At 39.1% G+C, this 23,379-nt stretch overlaps 3 protein-coding genes across 3 annotated transcripts; all 3 read right to left on the bottom strand.

Moving 5' to 3' along the window:
• Positions 1 to 691: 691 nt before the first annotated feature.
• On the bottom strand, positions 692 to 8,931 carry mttp (microsomal triglyceride transfer protein). Its single transcript, XM_079554355.1, has 18 exons — positions 8,624 to 8,931; positions 7,735 to 7,922; positions 7,502 to 7,645; positions 6,633 to 6,740; positions 6,429 to 6,545; positions 6,215 to 6,354; positions 5,990 to 6,140; positions 5,440 to 5,597; positions 5,192 to 5,360; positions 4,825 to 4,932; positions 4,534 to 4,746; positions 4,219 to 4,430; positions 4,050 to 4,147; positions 3,823 to 3,944; positions 3,213 to 3,440; positions 2,966 to 3,090; positions 1,192 to 1,362; positions 692 to 1,116 (listed from the first exon to the last, which is right to left on the bottom strand). The coding sequence occupies exons 1-18, from the start codon at positions 8,679 to 8,681 to the stop codon at positions 969 to 971; spliced, it is 2,658 nt and encodes an 885-aa protein (XP_079410481.1). The 5' UTR covers positions 8,682 to 8,931; the 3' UTR covers positions 692 to 968.
• A 1,598-nt stretch (positions 8,932 to 10,529) lies between these two features.
• On the bottom strand, positions 10,530 to 15,378 carry LOC306961577 (tetraspanin-5). The gene is made up of 10 exons (XM_079554382.1): positions 14,987 to 15,378; positions 14,358 to 14,408; positions 13,198 to 13,344; positions 12,949 to 13,119; positions 12,681 to 12,806; positions 11,963 to 12,010; positions 11,414 to 11,530; positions 11,173 to 11,234; positions 11,041 to 11,089; positions 10,530 to 10,957 (listed from the first exon to the last, which is right to left on the bottom strand). The coding sequence occupies exons 1-9, from the start codon at positions 15,068 to 15,070 to the stop codon at positions 11,077 to 11,079; spliced, it is 819 nt and encodes a 272-aa protein (XP_079410508.1). The 5' UTR covers positions 15,071 to 15,378; the 3' UTR covers positions 10,530 to 10,957; positions 11,041 to 11,076.
• Positions 15,379 to 15,851: 473 nt separating this feature from the next.
• Positions 15,852 to 23,058, bottom strand: acer2 (alkaline ceramidase 2). Its single transcript, XM_079554381.1, has 6 exons — positions 22,693 to 23,058; positions 22,323 to 22,437; positions 20,700 to 20,841; positions 20,295 to 20,432; positions 18,190 to 18,327; positions 15,852 to 18,062 (listed from the first exon to the last, which is right to left on the bottom strand). Exons 1-6 carry the CDS (start codon positions 22,804 to 22,806, stop codon positions 17,876 to 17,878), a joined length of 834 nt encoding a protein of 277 aa, XP_079410507.1. The 5' UTR covers positions 22,807 to 23,058; the 3' UTR covers positions 15,852 to 17,875.
• Positions 23,059 to 23,379: the final 321 nt, after the last annotated feature.

Below are 23,379 nucleotides of genomic sequence, written 5' to 3'. Positions count from 1 at the left end.
ACTTCACTTATATTCTACAGACTCAGGCCTTCAATAACATGTGTTCCCCTCCACTCTAACCCTGCTGGTGCTTTACTACTTAAAAGCATGTGAAAAAGAGATGCGCAGGCTAAAAGGAAATCAGATTTATGCCAACAGAAGTACACATTTGGCATGTGCTAGTGTGCGAGGTTAGCTTTCTGGTGACACTGAAACACCACCCGAGAGCGCAGGGCTTAAGTTTAACCTGACAGTTTGCGGTGCTGTTTACTGGGTTGCCGTGGCAGCGGTGAGACTGGCAGACACTGGTCTGCCCCCAGCTGCTCTCAGTGGTTTCTGAAGAATCTGCATTAAGAACCAGTTGTTGTGTTTGGATGCCAGCAGGGCTCTGATGTCACAGCCACAACTCAAGACGGGGCGAGACGCGCAGTGAGCTTAACACATCGGTGACAGTGCAGTCTTTGCATAAATCAGGGGAAAATAAACCGCGACATAGACCTACAAAGTGACAAACGTTAACAATGTTTATTAACTTAATATTACCTGTTATCGCCAAAGCTTTACAAACTACAACAGACCTGTGTCAGAATTATACCTCATGCAAGATGCAAAAGAGCTGTGCATATTTATTGTCAGCCAATTACAGAATTCTTGCACCCAAACAAATTTAATTAATAAACAAAGTTAATTTACACACTTCAAAAGGCTCAGAAAAATAAGTATTCCTTATCACACCAATAATATGTTGTGTCTTGTATTATGAATCAGGTTGGACAAATTGGGGAATGACAGTGATATGTTTTTGCAAATATACAGTAAGTCCTGTTTGTGCCTGTCTTAAATACACTTAAAAAAAACATAAAACAATGTAAGACTTCCTGACAGATTCTTCCAGGAAACATGTAAACGTTACTTGTATTGAGGTGTTAGAGCTGTCCCTGAACGCAGTGATAACTTTGTCCATGCCGTGTATCCGTTTATCCACCATACTACCAACTGGAGTCGAACACCTTCTTGCACATGTTGGAGTTTTCCTGGTGTAGAGGGAACTCGGAGCCAGGTACAAGATGTTTTTTGCTTGTCTGTGATGTTGCGTGTTTTCCTGAGGGCAAGCTGTCATATTTGGCCACATGCTCGCTAAAATGCAACAAAAATTGCATGTTTACTGAAAAAAAGCAGGGCACACCGATGATTACATTGTATTTTCTTTACCTGATTGGAAACGTGGCCTTGTCCATCTGTATGCAGACAAGGAAAGGATACTCGGAGAACTGGACAGTGGTCACGAAGTCCAACGATGCCTCTGTGTCAAAGCTGACCTCAACTCCAGTTTTTAGGAAATCCATGTCCACAGTAACATTGCCAGATACAACAAACGCTCCCCTAAAAGCACAGTAGCAATTATGTTAAACAAAGCTTAAAAGATGTTTGAAATGAGCTGCATACACTTTATATGCATGGATGTTGAGCCACAGTGTGTAACAACATTGCAGAATAACAGAAAACGTGTAGCCATTGTGTAGTAAAACACAAAACATATGACATATGGCCCTATGACCTGGTTTGAGCAGGATTCAACCCAGCTCTACCACAGGCAAACACTGCATTGTTGTATGCTTTAAAATATTTTAATATACACAAGCCCAGCACAATAAAGGCTTTTTATAAAATGTAAATAGAGAATTATGATGTGGGAGGAATGCCTTGGTTTTTTGGTTTTCTCTTAAACCGCATGAGCAACTGTTGCCTCCTGAAGTTGATACTTGGTAAAATACCGCAATTACAAAATGCACATTATTACACTTTATGGAAAATCAAGCGCAAGTTGTAAAGTGCAACTTTATTACAAAGTGTGGGTTTATTCCATATTGAAGTGAAAAGGTTATTACATGGACTTCTTGCTCATACTCCAGTTACTCAGTTATGATATACTGTGGCTCTACATGGTTTGATTTAACAACTTGCAACAATTTATTCTGTGGCACATAAAAAACATTTTAAAGCCTATACAGTTCTATAGAAAATGTTGTTCACATGAGTCCCAGCAATATTTTTTGAGAAAAGTCAAGTGTGATAATCGGATGCAAATATTTTATGCATTATGTGAATTTGAGAGTGGGACAGATTTCACTATACTTTACATTACAATGTGTTTCCTTGGCTACCTGTTTAAATATTTAAACGTATTACTATACAATAACTTAGCTTCAAACTGTCAACCAAAATAATCTACCTTTGAAACTTCCAGCCTGTGGTGGTTTATTCTACTTTTAAACCTAGGCTGTCAGTCTGCCATCTGAGTGGACCAGGTACAAATATGCTGATCCCATCACCTGCCGTTTGTCTGTATCCAGACAACTAACAAACACGTTTCTTAACATACAGTACTATGCAGGCTCTTGGCTGTTCTTGCACAGACATGTAAATTGTATTTGTGTTGAATGGTAACATTGAACTAGAACCGTTATAGGGCGCATGCAAAAGCAGATATGTCCAGCATTGGTGTTTAAACCCGGTTTCATCACCAGATGCTGTGAGATATCTGATACTCAGATGATGACGTGCTCCAGTTTCAGCAGCTACTGTTGTGTATTGACTGTTATGTTTTAAAATAGAAGACCAGACCGAACTGACGTCATATTCACTCAAACCTAGAATTGAGACAGGCCTTAAGCACAGCCCTGGAGCATGTACAGCATGCCACTGGAACAAATGAATCAGACAATACTTATATAGGCTCTCTGAAGTTCACATAAACCCAGCGTCAACACATGTCTATTTGCGGATGAGTGACAATGGATCTGCACTTGTTTTCTACAAACCACTTGTCTATCAAAATGGTATTTGTTCTTACTTAAGCAGGCCCCACCTCGGCCCTGCTCAAATTTCAGATCCACTAATACATCATGTATTAGGGGGCAAGGTGTGACCTACAAACATAGTGGTAGTATTGAATTAAAGTACCTCTGTCTACTGTCTACTGTACCTGTTGTTGACGCTGGTCTTGGACTCTCGGTACCAAAGACTGACTTCCATTCCTCCGGAAATGTCGATGGACAGTCCGCCTTGAAACTCTGCACTGGCCTTCAGACCAGACTGCAGCTGGATGACCTTGAAGAAGAAATACTTTAATAATACGAAGATTCTAAACCTCAACGGGCTCTTTCTGCCCCCATCCCCAAAAAGAATAAATACAACTACAATGTAAATGTATTTGATATTGATTTACTTACCTCCGAATGGTCAGTAAGCAGGATGAGGCCCTTGACCACATTCAGTGGCTCCCCGGACAGGGAGAACATTTTGGACATGAGGTCGCTGTATCCTTTGAAGAAGTTGACTGGCCTGAGCTGCACATCAAAAAGTAGAGCAGACATCCCAGAGAACGACTCCAGGTTCTCCTCGCCTTCATCAGGAGTGGCAGCGATCAGTGACTCCAGCCCTTGAGCTTCAATGGCCACCTGAAAAGTCGATATACAAACTCGAGCTTAGTACAATAAACAAGCATTACACTGTTGCAACAGCTGCCCTGGCGCGGAATGATAAGAACGTGGCAGCTAATCTGCGCCAATAGCCCTGCTGCACACCACACCTCTCATTTACACCACATTCATACTTCAGGCAAGATTGGTGAAATGTCTTGCCCGAGGACACAACAGCATTATGCACTGGTTGGAGCGGGGATAAAGGCAAACCGTGAATCCCAAGATGTTTGTTAACGCTGAAAGAAGCTATATTATTTATTTATATTATTTTGTTCAAGGTTTCTTGTCATCCCTTCAACTGGCAGAAACAGTCATGCAGCATTTTAAAAAGATCACAACATTTATTGAAACCACAGACCTGTAGACCATGCAGAACCGCTCCTCCGCTTGCACCAAACATGTTCATATTGCTTCTTCTGAGAATTCCAGAGCCAGAATACAAGATGTCCAAACTGTATGTGGATGTGACATCAGCAGATCCTACAGCAAATAAATAAACCACACATTATACACTAGATAGATAATAATCCTTTATAATATTTGATTGATTATTTATAAATAAAATAGAAAGGTTTGATGACTTACGTGCCATAAAACCTGAGAAAGACGAAGATGAGCCAACCTTTGCAAAACGATCATAGTTGTTGACAATCATGTCCTTCATAGCCTCCTGAATAGTTTTGCTTTGACAGCCAAACAGAAAAGAAATGACATTCTCTGGATTATGTTCCAATATGGTCTAATTTGATCATACCTGGCAGACATCTGGAAGCGCAGGATGTCCTGGATTTTGGATATCATGTATTTATTCATTTCATGAGGTAGGTGACCAATAGACAGCAGCAAATTCTTGACCTCCATGAGTGAGGGGTCACTGTTGAGGATCACATCAGCAGCCGCAGCCCTGACATTTTTCTCATAGATGCGCCTGTTCTGGTGAAAAACCCTGTTCACTGTTTGTTTGACCTATGTTTGGACAAAAAAAACAAAGAAAAAACAACAACATTTTGTTTGTTTCTTAGCAACAATAGAGTAGCACAAAAAGGGGACACGTGTTAACAAGACCTACCTCCTTTGACATTAGACTGCTGTCATATCTCTGCAGTGCTGTCAGTGAGATTGTGTTGAAAGCCCCAAGATCAGCCTCGGCGTATTTAATAAAAATGGGAATGGCTTCTGGAAGCAGAGAGTTTTTCAGAGCCAGAAGATACATCTGCACCCGCGACTCCTCCTGTGAGCTCTCCGGTCCATTTAAAATCATGTTTTTAACCTCCACCACTGTCTGCAAACACACAGCAACTCAATGTACTCTTTCATTGACACTCGACACTGTGGTTGGTCATTATTGTGTTGAACTTACAGGTAAATTGCAGCCACCTTTTAGACAGAGTTTGTGGACGAGTGCACCCATAATAATTACCACTGACTCTTTGATGTCATTATTAGCAATTTTTCCTTTGGAGATGTCCTGGAAAAAAAAGATGCTATAAAAAAAAAACTTGCAAAATGTACATACCTTTGTTATAAGTGCTCTTTTATTATTGTTAGTATGATGTTAACACAGTCGAGCATAATCAAAAGGTGTGTCTTGTCATGATAGGCTTATGTATAATTAACTATGCAAAGGGGCAATTTACTGAGTATTTTATTGTTATTAGTACTATTACTAAGCATGCACAGATAATATTACTAAGCATGCACAGATAAATACGCATTTGGCAACTCACCAGCAGTGCCTTAAGCATTCTTTCATTGGGATGTGAGGCAAAGCCACATGCATAGAGGAACCGTTCTTGCAAAACAAAGGCTTTAGGGTCTGTGAAATTCAGGAACTCCAGCATAGCATCCAGAGAGGCAGTTGTCTGAGAGGAAGTCACTGCATCCACCACCTGAGGGCTTAGCACCAACAGAAGCACAGACACAGGTTAGACAATTCTACACCCATGAAGAGGAAGGTAAATGCAGAGTCACTTACGCAGATGTCTTGCTGGCACTCTTCAGCACTTTGAGGATGTCGTCCTTGGATGCTTTCCGAATGCTTTGGATCAGAGCCAGGAAGCTACGAGGAGCTGAGACTTTAGACAGTCCATCTGGCTCCAGCAGCTTCTGCAGGGACTGCCAATGTTCAGACAGCTAAAACAGGAAAAACACAGAGGGCCCATTCGTAAGATAGGTGTGTTCAGGAGAGAAGACACTCAAGCTGATTGAAAATATACCCTTAGAGATATCGGGCCCGTTATTGTGTTTCTAAGGGCAGACTGTAGCCTAGATGTTTGTGCAAACGGGTGGCACTATGTGTTATTTTCAGCTTCATACCTGGCGCAGTAAGAGGCTGGATAGGGGCTGGACAGACTCCCATAGCAAAGTTATGCACAACAGCAGCCCCTTCCCATGCTTGTCCTCTTATAGACTGTTATGTTATGTAGTTATTATGCTAAATTAAAAAAAAAACGCTGTATTTCAACCAGGGCCATGTCCTAAATCTCACAGTAAAAGCTCGAGCCTAAATAGAACTGGCCACTTACCGTTGGACAGCCCTTGCACTGAGGTCTGACCTTCTCAGCTATGATACCAACAGCTGCGAGTTTGGCATCAATGGTTTTAACAACGCTCGTCACATCCTTGCCAGCGGCCTCGAGTGGTCCAGCCTCGGTTCCCATCAGAGTAAGTATTTGTCTGAGAGCAGAAATAATTCAATTAGAATTTACAGGTCATGTTTCACACCTTTGAAGTACTGTTCATGTTGTAACCTGGACTCGACTTTAGCACCAGTCGATCGGTGGGCGTTTATAGCCAGGCTGTGTGCTTCTTCCGCCACAGCTGAATGAATGAATCCATCTTCAAGCGTAAAAACTGTAACAGAACTGGCCTTCTTGCTCACGCCGAGCACCTAAAGTGCAGTTGTCACAGTGAGTGTATAATTTCACACAGAATGCTGGCGTCAATATAACTAGACTTGCTCACTTTGCTGTGTGTAGTGAATCCAATCTCTCCCGTCTTACATGTGTCCAAAATCTTGTTTCTTGTTACTTGATTTTTCGCGGCCTTGTACTCCACAGTGCATCTTCCTGACACATCGTTCTGTTATGGTCAGGATCAATATGTCACTATTGGCAACCCCAGTCAAAATGAATGATGGGTAATGGTACAAATTTCATTATGTCTTACCTCTATTACTTTTCCTTTGTGTAGCTGTACTTGCAATAAGCTGGCCACACCACGTTTGATGTTCTTGACAAGAGCAGGCTCCGCCCAATATGAATAAAATGCTTTTGTCTAAATTATTAAAAAAAATGTAAATAAAATCGTAATCACTCATACACCACATTCAGGCATTAGGCAAGGAGGATGTACAGTCTTGCCCAAGGACATAACAATAGTATGTACTGGTCAAGGCGGGGATTAAACCACCAAACTTTGGGTTTGTAGGTTAATTCTTCTACCACTGCGCCACTGCCTCTCCAGCTTAAGACTGTACCACTTGGGTCAGCCATATTTACTGTCAGAATTGCACATCAAGATGTGATAAATTATAAACGCAGGTGTTTACATCATTCTACAACTTCTCTTCAACACTATGTGATTTATTTGCGGCAGCCAACCACAATATCAAATAGGACCACCCTAAATAGATTGTGCGGTGCCACTTTGTGTATTTTCCTGCCTCAGCTGTCAGCATTATAAATAAATGAACAGCACCAGGGAGGCATATCATTTCACACACTCTTTTAGTCAGTAGCTGCAACATCCTTGAATCATCATCATCAAACACATTGATATAGTCGTACAACAGGCAATTGTATAAAAACTACAATTTCCTCCAAAGACAGTAAGCTTCAAATGAACAACGCCCAACAACTCCTCACCTACTAACCTTCAGTGATCTTTGGGTTTTTCACTCTCTCTGCTACCATTATCGCTCCAAAACAAGATAAAGTTAATGATAATGTAAATACTATACTGCTATGAGTCAAACCAAGGACTTAACAGTCTTTTTGTCCCAGTGCCATGGCTAAAGTTAAATTCTTATGTCTTACCTTTCCATTTCTTAAGTGCAACATAAACGGTTTGGTCAGAGCAGCGAGTTTACTCTTCCCAAGCAGACTTTCAGCAGTGGATCCATCGAGGATGCTTTTCTGGTTTGAACCCTGGGACACGTGCTCAAGCCTGACGTTTGATATCTGCTCATGACAAAGTTTAATCACGAGTCGAATATACAGCATCAAAATCGAAACAAAGATAAGACTGTGTTTTGCAAAGGACCACCCACTGAAAGTTGTATGAGCTGGTCATCCTTGTTGCTCGGGTCTCTCCACACCAGATTGATGTCCACGTCTGAGGAGAGCCTGTAACCAGCGCTGCCCCGTGCTGCCCCCCGGGTCCTGTCCACCAGCACCTCTGTGGCGTAGCTGAATTTGTACAGCTGGTTGTTATTGAGCCGAGGTCCAAGAGCAACATCTGAAGAAACAGTGAGTGCCAATTGTCAAACAAGAACAGACGTTTAGAATCTTTTTAATGCATCTACTTTGCACACAGGCACACAAAACACTTTCCCAACATGTATTTGCCTGTTGGCTATAATCCTTGTGACTGACAAAGATGACCTTCTTCACTCTTCAGCGCAACTAGGTGTGTTCACAGATAAAGGCTGTATATCCACCGAGTCGCTTTGCTGCCATTTCAGCTTTAGTGAAGATAAACTGACGTGTCACTATGGACTGCTATTTCATCACTCTCATCTACTACTTTGTAGATTGTAGATTAACTCACCCTCTGCCAAAACAGAAAAAATATATCTTTATAACATTAGGTTTAGCTTTTTTGTAACAACAAATTAATGACACCCCAATACGTCAAGCCATTTACGTTAAGCAGTTGCCTACATTAAATATTGTGGCTTCACATATAAAACAACTTTTGACTTTTAAATGAGAAGTTCTTGAAAATCATAGCTTCTCTCATGAGTCATTCGTTGAGCAGGCTACTGACTTGATTACTAACTTGATAAAGTAGTGGGCTATATCTAACCAAATAGAACACACAATCATAAACAGAGGTTTTAGTAATATCACTTCAAATCAAACATAGAAGGCAGGTTTGTATCTTGAAGCCTCATCCCAGGGCAACATGTGGAAGGTCACAGCGCCCCCAGAACTCACCTTTGGCAGAGATGGAGCAGGCCGCACAGAGCAGAAGAATAACACAGGCAAACATCATGGGTCCCCTCGGCGTGACCGGTGGAAATAACCCCGGTGCAAAGGAGCTAAGGCTCAAATGGCTCGAAAGGGCCAAAGACAGGCGAAGCAGCAGCTACGTTCTCTGTCAGAAAGAGAAGGGCAGACTCCAAACTCCACGCTGTAGTACTAAGTACGAGATAGTGGTAACTCATTAACCCGAACAGCACAGATTTGGCATAAACCTCTCAGATTGAGTTGGACACCATCAGGAATCCCTGAACCTGGGCCAAATCACGTGACCGTCTCTCATCAATGAAATGGGATTATCACACTGATTGAATTAATCCACGGTCCACCAGCACACGCTCCAGCGTTAAATGGAGGAAGACAGAAATGTTTGGAGAATGATTGTCCTGAAGTGATTATCGAGCGGCGACAGAGACGTCCTTGACCCGCACACCTTTTCACCCCATTTCTGGACCAGGGTCGGATATTGCCTTTCTGCCGGAACAATCGCTCTTTGTGGCGTTGACCCCGGACGCGAAATCCTGAGCCCGCACGCTCAAGTTACAGCATCTGGGCCCAGAGGAATTCAAGTGTGAAGAAGGATGCATTATAGAGACTTTTATATTCACGGGGAGACGGGACACAGGCCATCACTGCACTACTAGACTAGTGGTCCATTATTATTAGCCCATTACATTTTCCCTCAGTCAGATTATTGTAGCCAGGTATTACACTGTAAAAGCTCTGCTCTCACTAGTACAGTCGCGTGTCATCTTTTTCTTTTCTGTCTAATCATTCTGCTTTCTCTGTTCAGTTGTTGGTGACACTACATCGAGAGAATACAAAACAAACTGATGGTAGATTACAAAGCTGAAAGCAGTGCACTGTAATACTCTGGGCAGACGAAAATTGAGGAAGTATTAGAAAGGTCAAAGGTGAGCCCTGAATGTAATCAATGGCAGATAACACCAGGTAGCCTATGAGCCTATGTCAAAAGGTACTTAAAGTACGTAGCAAGTATAACTTATTGTGTAAAATCTCATCTATTTTTCTCTGCTCACAATTTGAGACATTGAATTCCTGCAAATCCCCATACTTAAATCAATAGACATTAAAACAAAGATGCACATTTATTGTAGCAATATTTACAACCTGATCACAATCCATTTATTTACAAAAGTAAAGATGAAACAATCACAGCCTTTAAACAGTGTGGTACTGTGAGCGGCAAAGATGTTCATTGAATCTAAAGAGAATACTATTTATTTTCCCTTGCAGCCTTTTGCGCTGCAAAAAACAAAACCATGACAAAAGAAACGAAGAAAATAAATGACTTAATTTTTTCCATCATTGACAAAATCTTGATTTTATATGTGTGGTTTATTTGGCAATTCAGAGAAAGCTGGTGTAATGAAGTGGACATTAAGCATCATGCAAGACGCCGAGTCAAGATAATAATACCTGAATATATTATATTAACACTTTTTTTATCTGCCATTTTAGGAATTAAAACAACTATTCGGTTAGTGCTGATAATAAAATAATAATAAGCCATTAAGTATTGAATCACTGAGTGAAAAGTACAAAATATGACACTAAATAATATGTGTATACTAAGTTACAGGTTTAATAACATAATATGTTTGAAAACGAAAATAAGTAAAAACAATGTGCAAATTTGCAGTTACTTTCATAAAAGTTGTAGAGACCATACGGTTCTGAAACTGCTCCCCCTAGTGGCGGCATCTAAACTGATCAGTCACTATAACAACTGCATTGAAAGACAATTATCCTTCACGTGAAAATAAAGTGCATTGAAGTATAGTTTTGAGTTGTATAAATAATATTAATACGTAGTTTGTTTTAATTTAAACTTGAACAATTTTCTTTTTTAAATTGTCAAAAAACTCAGGACAAATGGGAATTTTGAGCCATTTTAACGTTACTAAATAAGCCAATTATATTGAAAACATTACAGTATTAAAAAACAGTAAGCCAATGTCCTATCGGTGGACCAAAGGCATGCAGTCAGTGCTCAGTGCATTTCCAGAATCACTATTCTCTATACAACATCCTCCATGCAGTGATCAAAACTGCAGTTGTGTCTCTACAAGAAAACTCTTTACAAATCAATATATTTATAAATTATCATTTCTGCGGCACTACTAAGAGTGTGTTTGTTGATCTTCTATACATATCTGATTTCTTTGATTACAAATAACATTAAATGTGTACATGTAAACAAAGCTCTGTTCTGGACACATTCAGTAACTTAAGTCCCTTCTTTGTTGGAGTCCAAATCAAAGAGTCCTATAATGATGAAAATCATTTTACAACAAAGTATAACAGTATAATGTGCATGATTTACCTATGTATATGGATTATGCATGTACCTTGAACATCCCTCAAGATCTTGAATATCCACTGTCTCAGGTAAACAAACTATGAACAAGAATATTACAGTACGACTTTAATGTACATTTGGAAAATTAAATGATCATAAAACACTTCAAGTTTCAACTTACCAACTTTCCCGCACAGCCTCAATGTCACTAACAAGGTTTTGAGCTAAACAGATCCCAAATATCTGTGAACACAAAGATGAAAATGTTGCATGGTTGTTTTTGGCCACTAGAGGGCAATAGATTACGTATGAACAAATAAAACTATTCCACATCAAAAACAGTTTGGGTCTTGGGCTCTAATGTAAACAAACATGTATTTTTATATGGATGAATATGAATGCCAGTGTATATAGTTACTGACCTGCAATAATGCTATACCAATAAAGATCCCAGCCACCACTGTCAGGTTGTCCTGAAGCCACTTCTCAAACTGAGGCACACAGCCTTTAATATAGATGAATGTCCTTTGCTCAGCATCCTAGTATCACAAAACAGACAATTCACAGTGAAGATTAAAAGCCAATTACAGGTTATTGCTTTGTAGTATTTTCTTTACAAAGCAATGTTTTTCTATTGAACACAAAACCCTTGTGTGAGTTTTTACTGAAACTGCTTCACATCAGCGGAGCCTCACATGTAAAGCCAGGAAAACAAACACAAGCCTTTCCTTATATTTTGCTGCTAGAGAGTAGAGCCAAAGCTAATGAGGGGGGAGGGGTCTCGATCCCTTGCATTGCAGCAGCATGAGTAATATCACAGAGTACCGATGGGGAGCCAGCTGCTGCATTCACTGGGGTGTTCAGAAACTTTGGTAATACAGAATAATGTGACCAGGGCAGAAACACAGCAAATAAATCTGAAAAGCAGCAACATCACCACAGACACCATGTGCCGTTAAGAGAAAACTTACGGTTTTAGCTCTGACGTCATATCCACATTGAGTGTTGATAACATCTTCCTGTACGGCGAAAAAGAGTCATTTAAATAATATAGTGGTTCAAAATATAGAAATGCTTACTTGGTAAACAGATGAAAATCTTTAGCTTATACTTCACACCAAGCTTTTTAGGCAGCATACAGGAAATTTAATGTAAAATTCAAGCCCTGATCAAGATCCACAAAATGTGATTAGGGCAATGAATGAATGGTCAGTTTTTTTATATTTGCCAAATGCACATCAATACAAAATGTAAAACTATTGCTTTGAAGCAGTGTGACCTCTCCGGAGCAGCATGTTCCTGGGTCAGCAAATAAAAAGTCTTCAGTGCAAATTCAGTAACAGTGAAGCAGCTGTTTTTTGCTAACTCACCGTGCTGTCACTGCTTTGCACAGAGAGCTCTACTTCAGACCTTGTTCAGCCAAAAATACCAAGATAGATACAGTTTTTGTTTCTAACTCCCCTACTGGACTAAACTGGCCAAAGCAAATGAGTTTTTTTTAATGCCCTGTTGACACCACCACCAAACCTTCTGGAGGATGCAGATAACAAAACTCTGTCAGAGTTCAGAACCTCGTCTTTTAAAGAGTGCACACAGTGTAAAACTTTGGACTGAACAAATAATGAAAGACATCAAAATAGGACATTACACCCATGAGTAACCAAGAGGGGAAGGGTGAATGTGGCTTACCGCTGGATCTTTGGTGCAACAGGAAAAGGGCACTCCACACTTCTCACGACTTGGGTTGGAATCAGTACAGTTGAAATAAATGTTTAAATTCCAATCGTCAGCCCCAAATGCTCCGCAACACTCCCACTGCAAGGTCAAACACACAAAACTGAAATCCTGACCATAAAACGTGCAAATACAAGAAGGTGTTTCTGATTAATCCAGGTTTGGGGCAGGTCCAAACACCAGCACCAGCCTTGTTTTGGGATGTAAAAAGGCTTAAACTTACATATTCCTGCGTGAAGTCTATCAGATTTTGTAAATCAATGTCATCTCTGTAGGCACGAATGTTGTTGTTGATGAAGAAGTTGAGCTGATCCTTGATCCAGTCTTTGAAGACAAATGCCAGCACCCCGGCAGTGAGCTCCAAGAAAAAGATAATTCCCAGAAACACAGAGAACTGAAAACATATAAAATCGCACATTTACAACGTTTAATCCATGTCAAATATGATAATCACTCAAAAAAGGCCACATACAAATTTCAGGAGGAAGGAGTTTTCTCGCAGAGCTCCTATGCAACCGGCGAATCCCAAAATGAACATGACACCACCCACAACGAGGAAAAGCCACACAGGGTCAAAGCCCCCGAGGTCTGTGATGGACGAAATGTTGGAGAGGACACCCTTATGGAGAAAACAAAGGAGACACAGAGATTCAGAATCTTTTTCCCAGGCAATACACTATTATAAATGTTTGTAGTGGCGGGGAAAACGGAGCACCCGGAGGAGACCTACACAGACATTGGGGGGACACGCAAACTCCATAGAGTCCTGGAATACATCAATTGCGTCTATTCAGAAGCTGTTCTTCTTCTTGTTGTTATTGTTTCACTCTAGGATATGCTATATGCTATGACAATCCCAGTCTCTTTCAGGAAGCAACCTTTACTGTCTGATTTTGTCAAATGCTGCCAAGTGTTAAAGAAACACGAGTATAATGTGGAGTACGGTACAATATAAGTATGGGTTAGCTAAGCATTTTTCAGAAAAATAAAATCATAATACAAAAGAGTGCAGTTTTATTGATAAAAATCCTTATTGTTTATAGATTGCTTTGTCGATTTTTATATTTTGAATGTTCATATCTCGATATCTATAGAGTTCAGGAATGTGATGTCATATTTTGTTCTACTTTGAACTGTTTTAGAGGCTGATCTTTGATGTTATGTTTTAATATTTATGAACCCAGCCGTCAATGCCTTTGGGCACGACGTTTCTACTTAAAAGTTGTAATAAAAAATAATTTAAAAAATTGCTAAGCATTATGGGATTAGCAGCAATTGTAAACTAATGGAGATTTTAAAAGTTAAAATACTGTAGTTATTGTTCACATTAAAACACACGGACACCAGAGTGTGTTAGATGTATTTACCAGCAGTAACTCAGCAGCTAATGAAGTTGTTCCAAGGCTTTTTTCCTCCACTTTTTAATACTGTTTTTAGCTAATGTTTGTCAATGGAAATGTATGCTAACAGCTGCAAAGATGGCGGATCTCCATGGTAACTGTGGAATTTCCCGAAGTCTATAAGATAACGATATATTTTTCTTTTGCGATACTGATATCTTGAATGTTTATATCTCGATATCGATAACAATACATATTTCAGCCCCAATGTGGAGTCTAGAAGTAAACAAACCTTTTCACTCCATGCCCACAGACCAATGGCTAGAAACGCCACTCCAAGGAACTGAAAAGACCAAACAGGGTAAACGCGTTAGACAATATTCTCTTGATTTATGTTTGATTGTTATTGGAGAATAATTTCTCAGCAACAAACAAAAACAAAAACAAAAATAAAAATAATGTTCTTGATTAATGTGGGTACAACATTAAATTACATATCGTGGAGAAGGGTTGCCATTGTCGTCATCTGTACTGTTTGTTTAACCCTAAACCAGATGACAACCTGAACAGTGCTCTCTACGGTGGAAAACTCCTGAGCCTACACAGACAGACTGGAGATCCTCGCCAACAAAACTGAATTGGATTTTGTTAAAAAGTCTTTATTGCAGAGCGGATCGTGATGCCGGGCTGTGCACATCTGTACCATTAGATAATACAATGGCATAAACACAAAATGCAGCTCTTCTTCTGCAGCGCGTGCACGGAGCAGCGAGCCGTCAACAAAGATAAAGGGAGAGCCAAGCGAAATATGACGCACACAACAGGGAGGAAAGCCATTATTAAACATATTTCCAGCGAGTAATGACAATGGTTTCATGCAGTAAATCACGGGCCCAAAAAACAAAAACAACAGAGTCTTACCCAGAATATAATGTTGAATCCGAAGATGAAATACTTAATGCAGCAGCTCACTTCATGAGCTTTGAAATGCTTTCCCGACATCATTTTGGACCCGGGAATTTGACAATCTGAGTGGAAACACCCCTCTTTTTATTTTTTAGACCCGAGTAAATGGTGTCAGTTGCTGTTCCGCTGTCTGTTTCCGAGCAGCATCTTGTCTGGTGACCGCATTGGCCAAGGACAAGCCAGACTCGATGTCTTTTCTCGTCGCGATGTCCCTTTGAGTTGTCAGAAACAGACTATTCAAAGTAGCCAGGGGCCAGTGGAGATGTGAAATAAATCCCGTGTGAAAAGCTTGAAATAGGAGCTCGAGCTGACCCGTGAGCAAGGCTGAGCAACTGTCAAACAGTCATGCGCTTCGACCAATCAGGGACTGAAATGATGCAAAGAGGCGGGACTTCCTCTGACAGAAGAAACACTTTGACAAGGTAGGCTACTAAAGAGAGAGAGAGAAAGCTAAAACAAACTTAAAAGTTGCATTAAAAGCATGCATTCTACGTTTTGTTCAATCATAATTTTCATGGTGTGAAAGCCTCAGCGATTATAACATAACAACAACTACCTCAAACCACAAAAAAAAAACAATAAATCACCAATTATTGTCATGGTAAACGGGAGTAAGAAAAGTGCAATGACAAAATAATTATCAAAACAGACCAGCTAAATGATAACTTAGCTGGCAATGTTTGAAAACATTGCCGCCTGGCGTATTGAGTGTGCATTGCAAACAAAAAAATAAAGTTTATAAATAAATAGAAGCACATGGCTTAAAACTAAATTAAACACTTTATATTACAATTAAAGCAGGCATATGTACCACTGATCTTTATTGCATGATAAATATGAGTCTATTATACAAACACATTTTACAAAAGTTCATAAATTATGAAAAAATAAATATTTTGTGCGATTATTTCAGGTATGTCATAGCAGGCAGACAATCACACTTACCTTCATTAGTATATCATACCATTAACATTGTTATTCTTGTTCATATAATGCTCATGCCATAACACACATTGCAATACAATGGTCTACTTGGTTATTGATGGTATTGTACATACTGTACTGCAGAAGCAGTGAGTAGAATTTGAAAGTAAAAATGAAGCAAATCGAACTGTGCATGCCACAGTTGGATCAGCTTCTTAAGGTGCTGGTACATTCTCTTAAGGTTTAGGATTGTGTTGAAAATATAAATAAATTTAAAAAAAAAACCTAATGAAGAACATGAATAGGCCTACTTACAATATTTAGACTTCAAAAATACTGTTTGTGTACTACAAATTCTACTGACTGCTTTTGTAATAGTAAGGTGCATGACAATGTTTATAATAACCAACCATTTTTACAATTCCAACTTGATTAAATGTACTTGAACAACAATACTGTATATCAGTCCTACATATTACATGGAATACTTCACAATAGAAGCCCCCTAAACAAAGCAATTCAAAATAAACTACTTTGTACAAATGCTGTTTGGCAGGGCAGCACTTACAAAAATATACTATTTTGATTAAACAAAATATTTTTTGTTAAAAAAAAACTTTTAGTAGCGCTAGTAACACTTCATTTGTTTGAAGTTAGTGAAGCCTTTATCTAAACATTTTGTGTTAACCAAATACCCATCCAATGTTATTGTAGCATAGAAACTGCTGGTGTTGGATGGCTATCCACATGAAAAAACATCTACCAAACAAATATTCAATCAAATTGTGAGTATTTGTCATCACGCTTCATCACTAACATCACTAACCTGCTACAGAACTATTTTGTTGTCAATTCAAGACTACGTTCCCTTTAGGGCTAAATAAAAAGTTTCGTCTGTGCCATAATTTTTTTTTAACATATGTTTTTGCTTTGGTGGCCTAATGCCAGAGAGTATGTAGCTAATTTTCAATGTTCTGTTCTGCAACCACAGAAATACAGGGTTATAATTGTCCCTTTACATTTTGTTTGGCTGTCACAAAAAGAAAATCTTTAACATTAACATAAATGATAATAGTAGAGAATGTACACTTGAGTGTATACAGTACGTACAGTTTTGGTACACATTTTGGCCAAGGGATTAGCTTTCATATCTACAAAATTAATTCAAATTATCTAATTATTAAATTGTAGTTTATCTGAAAGCAGATGGAGGGTTTTATTCTCATCCAAACAAGGGAAAAATGTGTCGGAACCCCCCGGGGGGTCGCGAGCACTGAGATGGGAATCCCAAGATGATTTCAAGATATAAACATTGATTGTTTACTTAATATAGTGATGATATAGTGTACTTCTTAATTGAAAACAGCTTTGAGGCCAGATAACAATAACAATGTAATACACACTAAAAATCCATATTTTGCTTGAAATTATCTATATTATTTTTGAATTTTTACAAGGAGGGTCCTTGATTTGTTCATATTGTAATTTTTCTGCACCAGAAGACCTCATTTACCAAACATCATGCTGATCAGAAGGTGCTGTGAGAACTATGGTTTGAGTATTGTAAAGTTGGGCATTGGAGTTTTATAAAATTAGAGTATGTTTTAAGGCAACTCTTTGGTTTACACTGAGACATTATAAAAAATGTTGACATTTTAACTTACAATACACACAGTTCATCCCTTATTTGAGAATACTTAAGCCTCTTGGCTTTTGGCACTATTAATATACTTTAAAAATAATACTGACAGCGGTTTCTGCCACAAAAAGAAAAGAAATACTGTATCTCAATGTTTGGCAAACATCTGTCTATAAGTATGACACATTTACCATCCAGTTGCAGGAGCACCAGTGGATGAACCCTGAAATGTTAACTGGTTTTGGCCAGATACTAAATAATTATTAATTCACAAATAAACCTTAAGTCACCTTCACAGTAGGTTTTTTGTGGACGCAGAGAAAGGAAACATATGGCACTCCAATGAAAGCCCACTTCTCATTGGGCCAGAACATGATAACCGGACCTCGCTCCGGAGCCTCCGTTGCTACGTCAAAGTACGCAAAACAAACACACCCCAGATAGGAAGCCAAACAGATCAGGATGTGCCTGTTGAGGTCGAGAAACACATGTTAAAATCATAATGTACAGAAGATGCAACAAGAAAATATTCCACTAACATACTCTAACCAGCTCTGAGCTGTGAGCTTCAACTATAAGATGGTATTTAGCTTACCAAGCGCAATGTAGGTAGGGAAAGTTGACAGATGACCACATTTCACAGAATATCCTGTCACTGACCCAGCAGAGAAGAGCCAGCGCCCACCAAAACCCTGAGATCAAGCCCAACTTGAACACACGCAAGTTTTCACACCTATCAAAAAGGCAAAAAGAAAAAAACAAAAGGTTTCATTTGATTTTTGTGTACTGTACTTTTTTAAAAGGTTTACAAGCAGTAAAGTGGTTCATACTATATTATAACTGAATGCACCTTTAACCTACTGGGACTAATCCAAAGATGATCTATTCTTAGAGCTACTGGGTGGCACGGTGGTGCAGCGGTTAGCGCTTGTGCTTCACAGCGGGTTCTGTGTGGAGTTTGCATGTTCTCCTCGTGTCTGCGTGTCTTACCACCACTGAGTAGAGTGCTTTGTGAACATGTGTGTGAAAGGCGCTATACAAATAAAGTTCTTCTTCTTCTACTGTCCTCCTCGACATGTTGTGAAAGCTCTGATACACTATGCCAATATTCAGAAAACTATTGACAGAGAATAAAGACAATTGACTAAAGGCCACAATCTAGCTTACTTTACAAAAGCATACAATTCATGTCACCACTGTGTCTAGGAGAAAGATCTCGGTTTCCAGAACAGAATTGAGTTACAAAGAACAATTGCAGAAGTTTTCAGGACACAGAGGGAACTTATTTAACAGTTTGGGCGTACAGATAAATTAGACAAGATGTTGTTCCATAATTGGTTGAGACAGGAAAAGGAAAAAGTCTCCATGCACCAATAGGCAACAGGAAGTGTACAAATGGGCTGTTAAACACCGACAACTTTCCCAAAGGAAACATCTCACTCATCTGTTTAAAATCTTACATAATGTAAGGTTATTAAGTCAGTAACTATGCAATAATTATGTCTAGTAGCTTATCTCTTGTTGAACAGGTTTGGACTTTGGTATTTCCGTGTTTCGGATGAAAATGAGGAATGACCTTGCGACATTTAAATAAAGTTGAATGAATGAATGTAAAGTAGTTGATGCAGTGATTATATGAACAAGTAGTACATTTTTAGTATTTCAATGAGTGATTCATTACTAAAGGTCTAAGGTATATTTACAGTTTGTTTATTTGTCCAATATCAGTTCCCCTCCCTCTTCCTTCCAACAACAGACAATTATGAAGACAACGGGCAACGGTGTGATAAGCAAATATCACTAAAACCAGAGCTTCCAGTTGACAATGTTCAAAGTCAGCGCGCTGTCTTTTAGCCAACTCTTACTCTTTTACCCACTCAAAAAATGTTGATACACTCTACTCGATTTCATTCACCACTGGCCATTGTGGGAATATTTTTCACAAATGTAACATCTGCTTGCTTTAACGGTGATATGCTATTTTAAGCCGTTTTAAGCGTTGCAGCACATAATTAAACCTAGACAACTTTAAACGCACAATATGTTATTAAATGGGATAAGTAAGAAACAGAGATGTATTTCTAGTAAAAATATATAGTAATATTTGCTCTTGGCTTGGTTGAACAAAAAGGAAAAAAACAAACAAAACAACTGTTGAAGGATGAAAGGTCCACTGCTCAGGAACACAGGAATTCTGTCACACTGGAAAACAAAATACCAAGTAGTTCCTTTTGTCGATGACTGGTACTGAGAGTACTACTATCAGGTGAAACAATGGCTGAATGAAGGTTAAAAGTCCAAGATGTGATTGAGTAAATATTATGGAAACAGGAAGTAGACCTTACATTCATGTGTGAGAGGAAAGTGAAAAGGCCATAGATGGTGGTTGTGTATTTTCAAGAATGTTCATTCAAAGCAGCATGCTTGGCAGGAGAAAGGCTACAAAAGGTTACCTGTGATTAACACAGACACACAAAGTGCAGCAGACTTTCACTTATCAAAAAGGTATTGTCACTGATGAAAAACAGTACATCAAATACTTAAATAGTACATCAAATACTTCTTAATCTTATTTAAGGGCCTATGTACAGAGACATTAAGCCCATGCATAGAAACAAATATGTACATTGCCAGATTTCTTGCTCAAGTTTAGATAATGCGTACCCACAAATGGTAAATGTCAAACAAACACATGCCTACCTTTTAAGTTCTGTAATAAGTAGTGCAGTGCAGGGAATTCCCAGCGTCATCAGTGACAGTGAGTTGACAACAGGCTTTACAAAAGCAAGCCCTGTGGTGATGCCTGATAGCACGCCAATAACCACTTTGAATCTTGACCTACATAGGAAAACAGAACAACATCAGCCATCTCATTCGGTTGCATGACATAAGAGAGAAGAAACCATTTATATAGCTTTACAAATGTGTTATTGCACACTGTGAAGGACAAAATGTTGGAAGGAGAAGTGGAGACATGTGATGTAGCGTTTAACACTGTCAGCTATCTTGACAAGGCCTATTATTAAACTGAACCGTCAGGGCAGTGGACATGACATGTGACCGCAGTCACAAAAGAAAAGCTGCAGGATGCAGCTCAAAACTTACCGGTTTCTTCTGAACATCTTGGGCAGATAGCGCTTAGGGAACCACATGCCAATGGCACACATGAGCACCCACAGAATGGCCAACTCATCCAGCATTTGGCCCAGGAAGCTGAGCGTGGCATGGAAGTACGTTGAACCGATACCTAAATAAACACAAATAATGTAGGCAAAATAATCCAAATCATCAATCAGTTACTTTTTGGTATTTTAGCTCAAAGCTCATTAGGATTGAAGAACCAAACAGTGACTAATGGAAATACGTTTCAAAATAAAATGCAGAAGTGCAGCGAAGAGGCAAAGTTTGAGCTTTGTGGATTAATGGTAAAGGTGGGTAGAGTACCTGACATATTTACTCAAATAAGAGTAACTTTACTCAAGAAGAAGTAAAAATGAGCGACTCAAATAAGATTGAAAAAGTATCTGGGGAAAATGCTACTTGAGTACTGTGAGTACTGAGTAACGGTTTGTTAGTCTGATTTGCGATTCAGTAGTGACATAAATTATGAGAAAAAAAACATGAAATGGTGTAAAAAACAACAGTATTTCCAAAGGAAATGCCAGAAAAATATACATCTAGGTACATGTACTTGAGTAAATGTAACTGAGTACTACCCACCTCTGGATTTAGGAATATTTTAAGTTAGTACAAGAAAAGAAAAAAAATTGTTTTTTTTTCTTATTGGGTTCAAAGAGTAAAATAAATACTTTCCTTTACGTTGCTAAGAATTTGAGATAAGCTTTGCAATGCAATTCCATAAACTATGTATATTACATGAAATCGATATGAAAAGTTCCAATCATAAGCAAAGTCATAAATCAAACTATACACTGTATTATTAGCACTGATAGCTAATTAATGGGCTGCTTAGCTGTAACAGAAAACTGTCTTTGGTGGAATGGATCAGTCAGAAACATATTGTTATCAAAGTGAAGCAGACTTTTGCAGCGATCTGTTTTCACAACCATGGCTCGAGGAGATTCCTACATTATAACTGCCTTGGACATTTAGTACAGCCCTGTAACAGCCAGTCAATCCCTACACAAACACTGTACTTGTATTTTAGTAGCATGCAATAAAATGCTTCCAGACATGTTGAATGAGACCATACAGGCTGGGTCAAGGCCAGCCTCAGTGATGCTTTTATACTTAAAGCCATGTGTCCTATATTGTGTCAGCACAAAGAGGACATTTATTCTGTTTAGCTCAAATGTATAAAGAGTAAAGAAAGCACAAACTGCACATGAGCTCATATCCCCGTTTGATTGGAAAAAATGAACTATAATGATACACCTCCCCTACTTACATAAAAAAAAGAATAGGAAAACTGAGGAAAACTTAAAGTTATAGCATGAGACATGTAAGGACATGTTCTTTTCTTGTCACCAGCGATTACCTGGCAACTTTGTTGAGATGAGAGGGGAAGAAGAACTAATGCTCTGCTGTAGGATTTTAAAGTTGGGATCATAGAAACAACCTACTTGATAAAAGTAATTGTCTTCTGGCAATAATATCCAAAATAAATTGTGTGTGACTATACAGATGAGTTGCTGGTGCTATGGTCGTCAAAAGTGACTGCCCGGCAGTGGTGAAGACAAGCATGGGCAAAAGGGTCATGCAACTTACCAACCACAACTAGCAGAATCCATATAAGGTTGATCCCACTGTTGAAATGTGTTGCATATTGGCGAAACAAGCACATTAATATGGGCGGCAAAACAAAAAACAGTATGTTGCTGATCTGAAATGATAAAGAAAGAGTTCGCTGTGAGCTAAACACCTATGAGCAGGTGTTTATTGACATCATGCATTCGTTTAGTTCTTATGCGTTGATAACAGCTGAACATACTGTACAAAGCAGAAAATTATGTTTAACTTGTAATAAACCGAAGGAAAAATTTGGCTCAAGCAAAAACAGTGAGCATAAGCGCCGTGGCTGTAAACAAAAGACTTCAGCAGGAGAGGAAAGGGGTCCGTCGACCCACATAAAACCAACCGTGTTGTAAAACTCGGCGATGCTGGGGTAGATCAGGTAATTGCCTTCACACCAGTCCACATCAGAGCTGCCAGCCTGCAACTGGTCCCAAAAAATCAACCTCACGTCACTCATCTCTGGAATAGTTGTGCCTGCGGCAGGCTGGACCGCGCTGGACAGAGCAACACGGTTAAATCGATAGCTTGGACAATAAGCGATCAAAAATACGGACTAGAACAAGTCCAGGTTAGTTTCGAAGAAAAGCATAAATCCTGACACACATGCGTACAACAATGAATGTGTGAAAGTAAAGAAGCCGTGACTTGGCTGCATTTTAAAGTCTCTTCGTCTAAAAAGCCTCCGCTAGTCGTGACGCGCTATCCGACAGCTGCTGCTCTTGCGCACTTGCGCAGATGCATTCAGTGCTTTCTTACTTGGATCACAGCTGCATATTTATAATATTTTCGCATAACTGATTTATAAAACATTTACCAACAACGACTTGTCTGACATTTCATATTATTCGTAGGAAATTAGATCATATAGTCATCAAAAGTATTTGAAGCCCCATGTCTTATTCAGTATTATCAATATTTTCTTAAATATCATATTCTATATACGTAAATTATAGCATATCATCGCATTCGTTTTTAATCTAGGTTTTACACATTTTCCCCATGGATCTATCATAATAAACGATTTTTCCCT

This window comes from Gobius niger (genome assembly GCF_951799975.1).
Source record: "Gobius niger genome assembly, chromosome: 3".
NCBI classification, from domain to species: Eukaryota; Metazoa; Chordata; class Actinopteri; order Gobiiformes; family Gobiidae; genus Gobius; species Gobius niger.
This window is presented reverse-complemented; position numbering and strand designations above follow the sequence as displayed.

Coding starts and splice junctions, on each gene's coding strand:
- mttp (XM_079554355.1), bottom strand. CDS start 8,681: ATGATGTTTGCCTGTGTTATTCTTCTGCTCTGTGCGGCCTGCTCCATC. Junction 6,355..6,428: donor GATTCACTACACACAGCAAA/GTGAGCAAGTCT, acceptor ACTGCACTTTAG/GTGCTCGGCGTGAGCAAGAA. Junction 4,933..5,191: donor GAATGCTTAAGGCACTGCTG/GTGAGTTGCCAA, acceptor TTTTTTTTCCAG/GACATCTCCAAAGGAAAAAT.
- LOC306961577 (XM_079554382.1), bottom strand. CDS start 15,070: ATGATGTCGGGAAAGCATTTCAAAGCTCATGAAGTGAGCTGCTGCATT. Junction 14,409..14,986: donor GATTCAACATTATATTCTGG/GTAAGACTCTGT, acceptor TGGTCTTTTCAG/TTCCTTGGAGTGGCGTTTCT. Junction 11,531..11,962: donor ATGACGTCAGAGCTAAAACC/GTAAGTTTTCTC, acceptor TTGTGATACTAG/GATGCTGAGCAAAGGACATT.
- acer2 (XM_079554381.1), bottom strand. CDS start 22,806: ATGAGTGACGTGAGGTTGATTTTTTGGGACCAGTTGCAGGCTGGCAGC. Junction 20,842..22,322: donor GATTCTGCTAGTTGTGGTTG/GTAAGTTGCATG, acceptor GTGTTTATTTAG/GTATCGGTTCAACGTACTTC. Junction 18,328..20,294: donor CTTATTACAGAACTTAAAAG/GTAGGCATGTGT, acceptor CCTTTTTGATAG/GTGTGAAAACTTGCGTGTGT.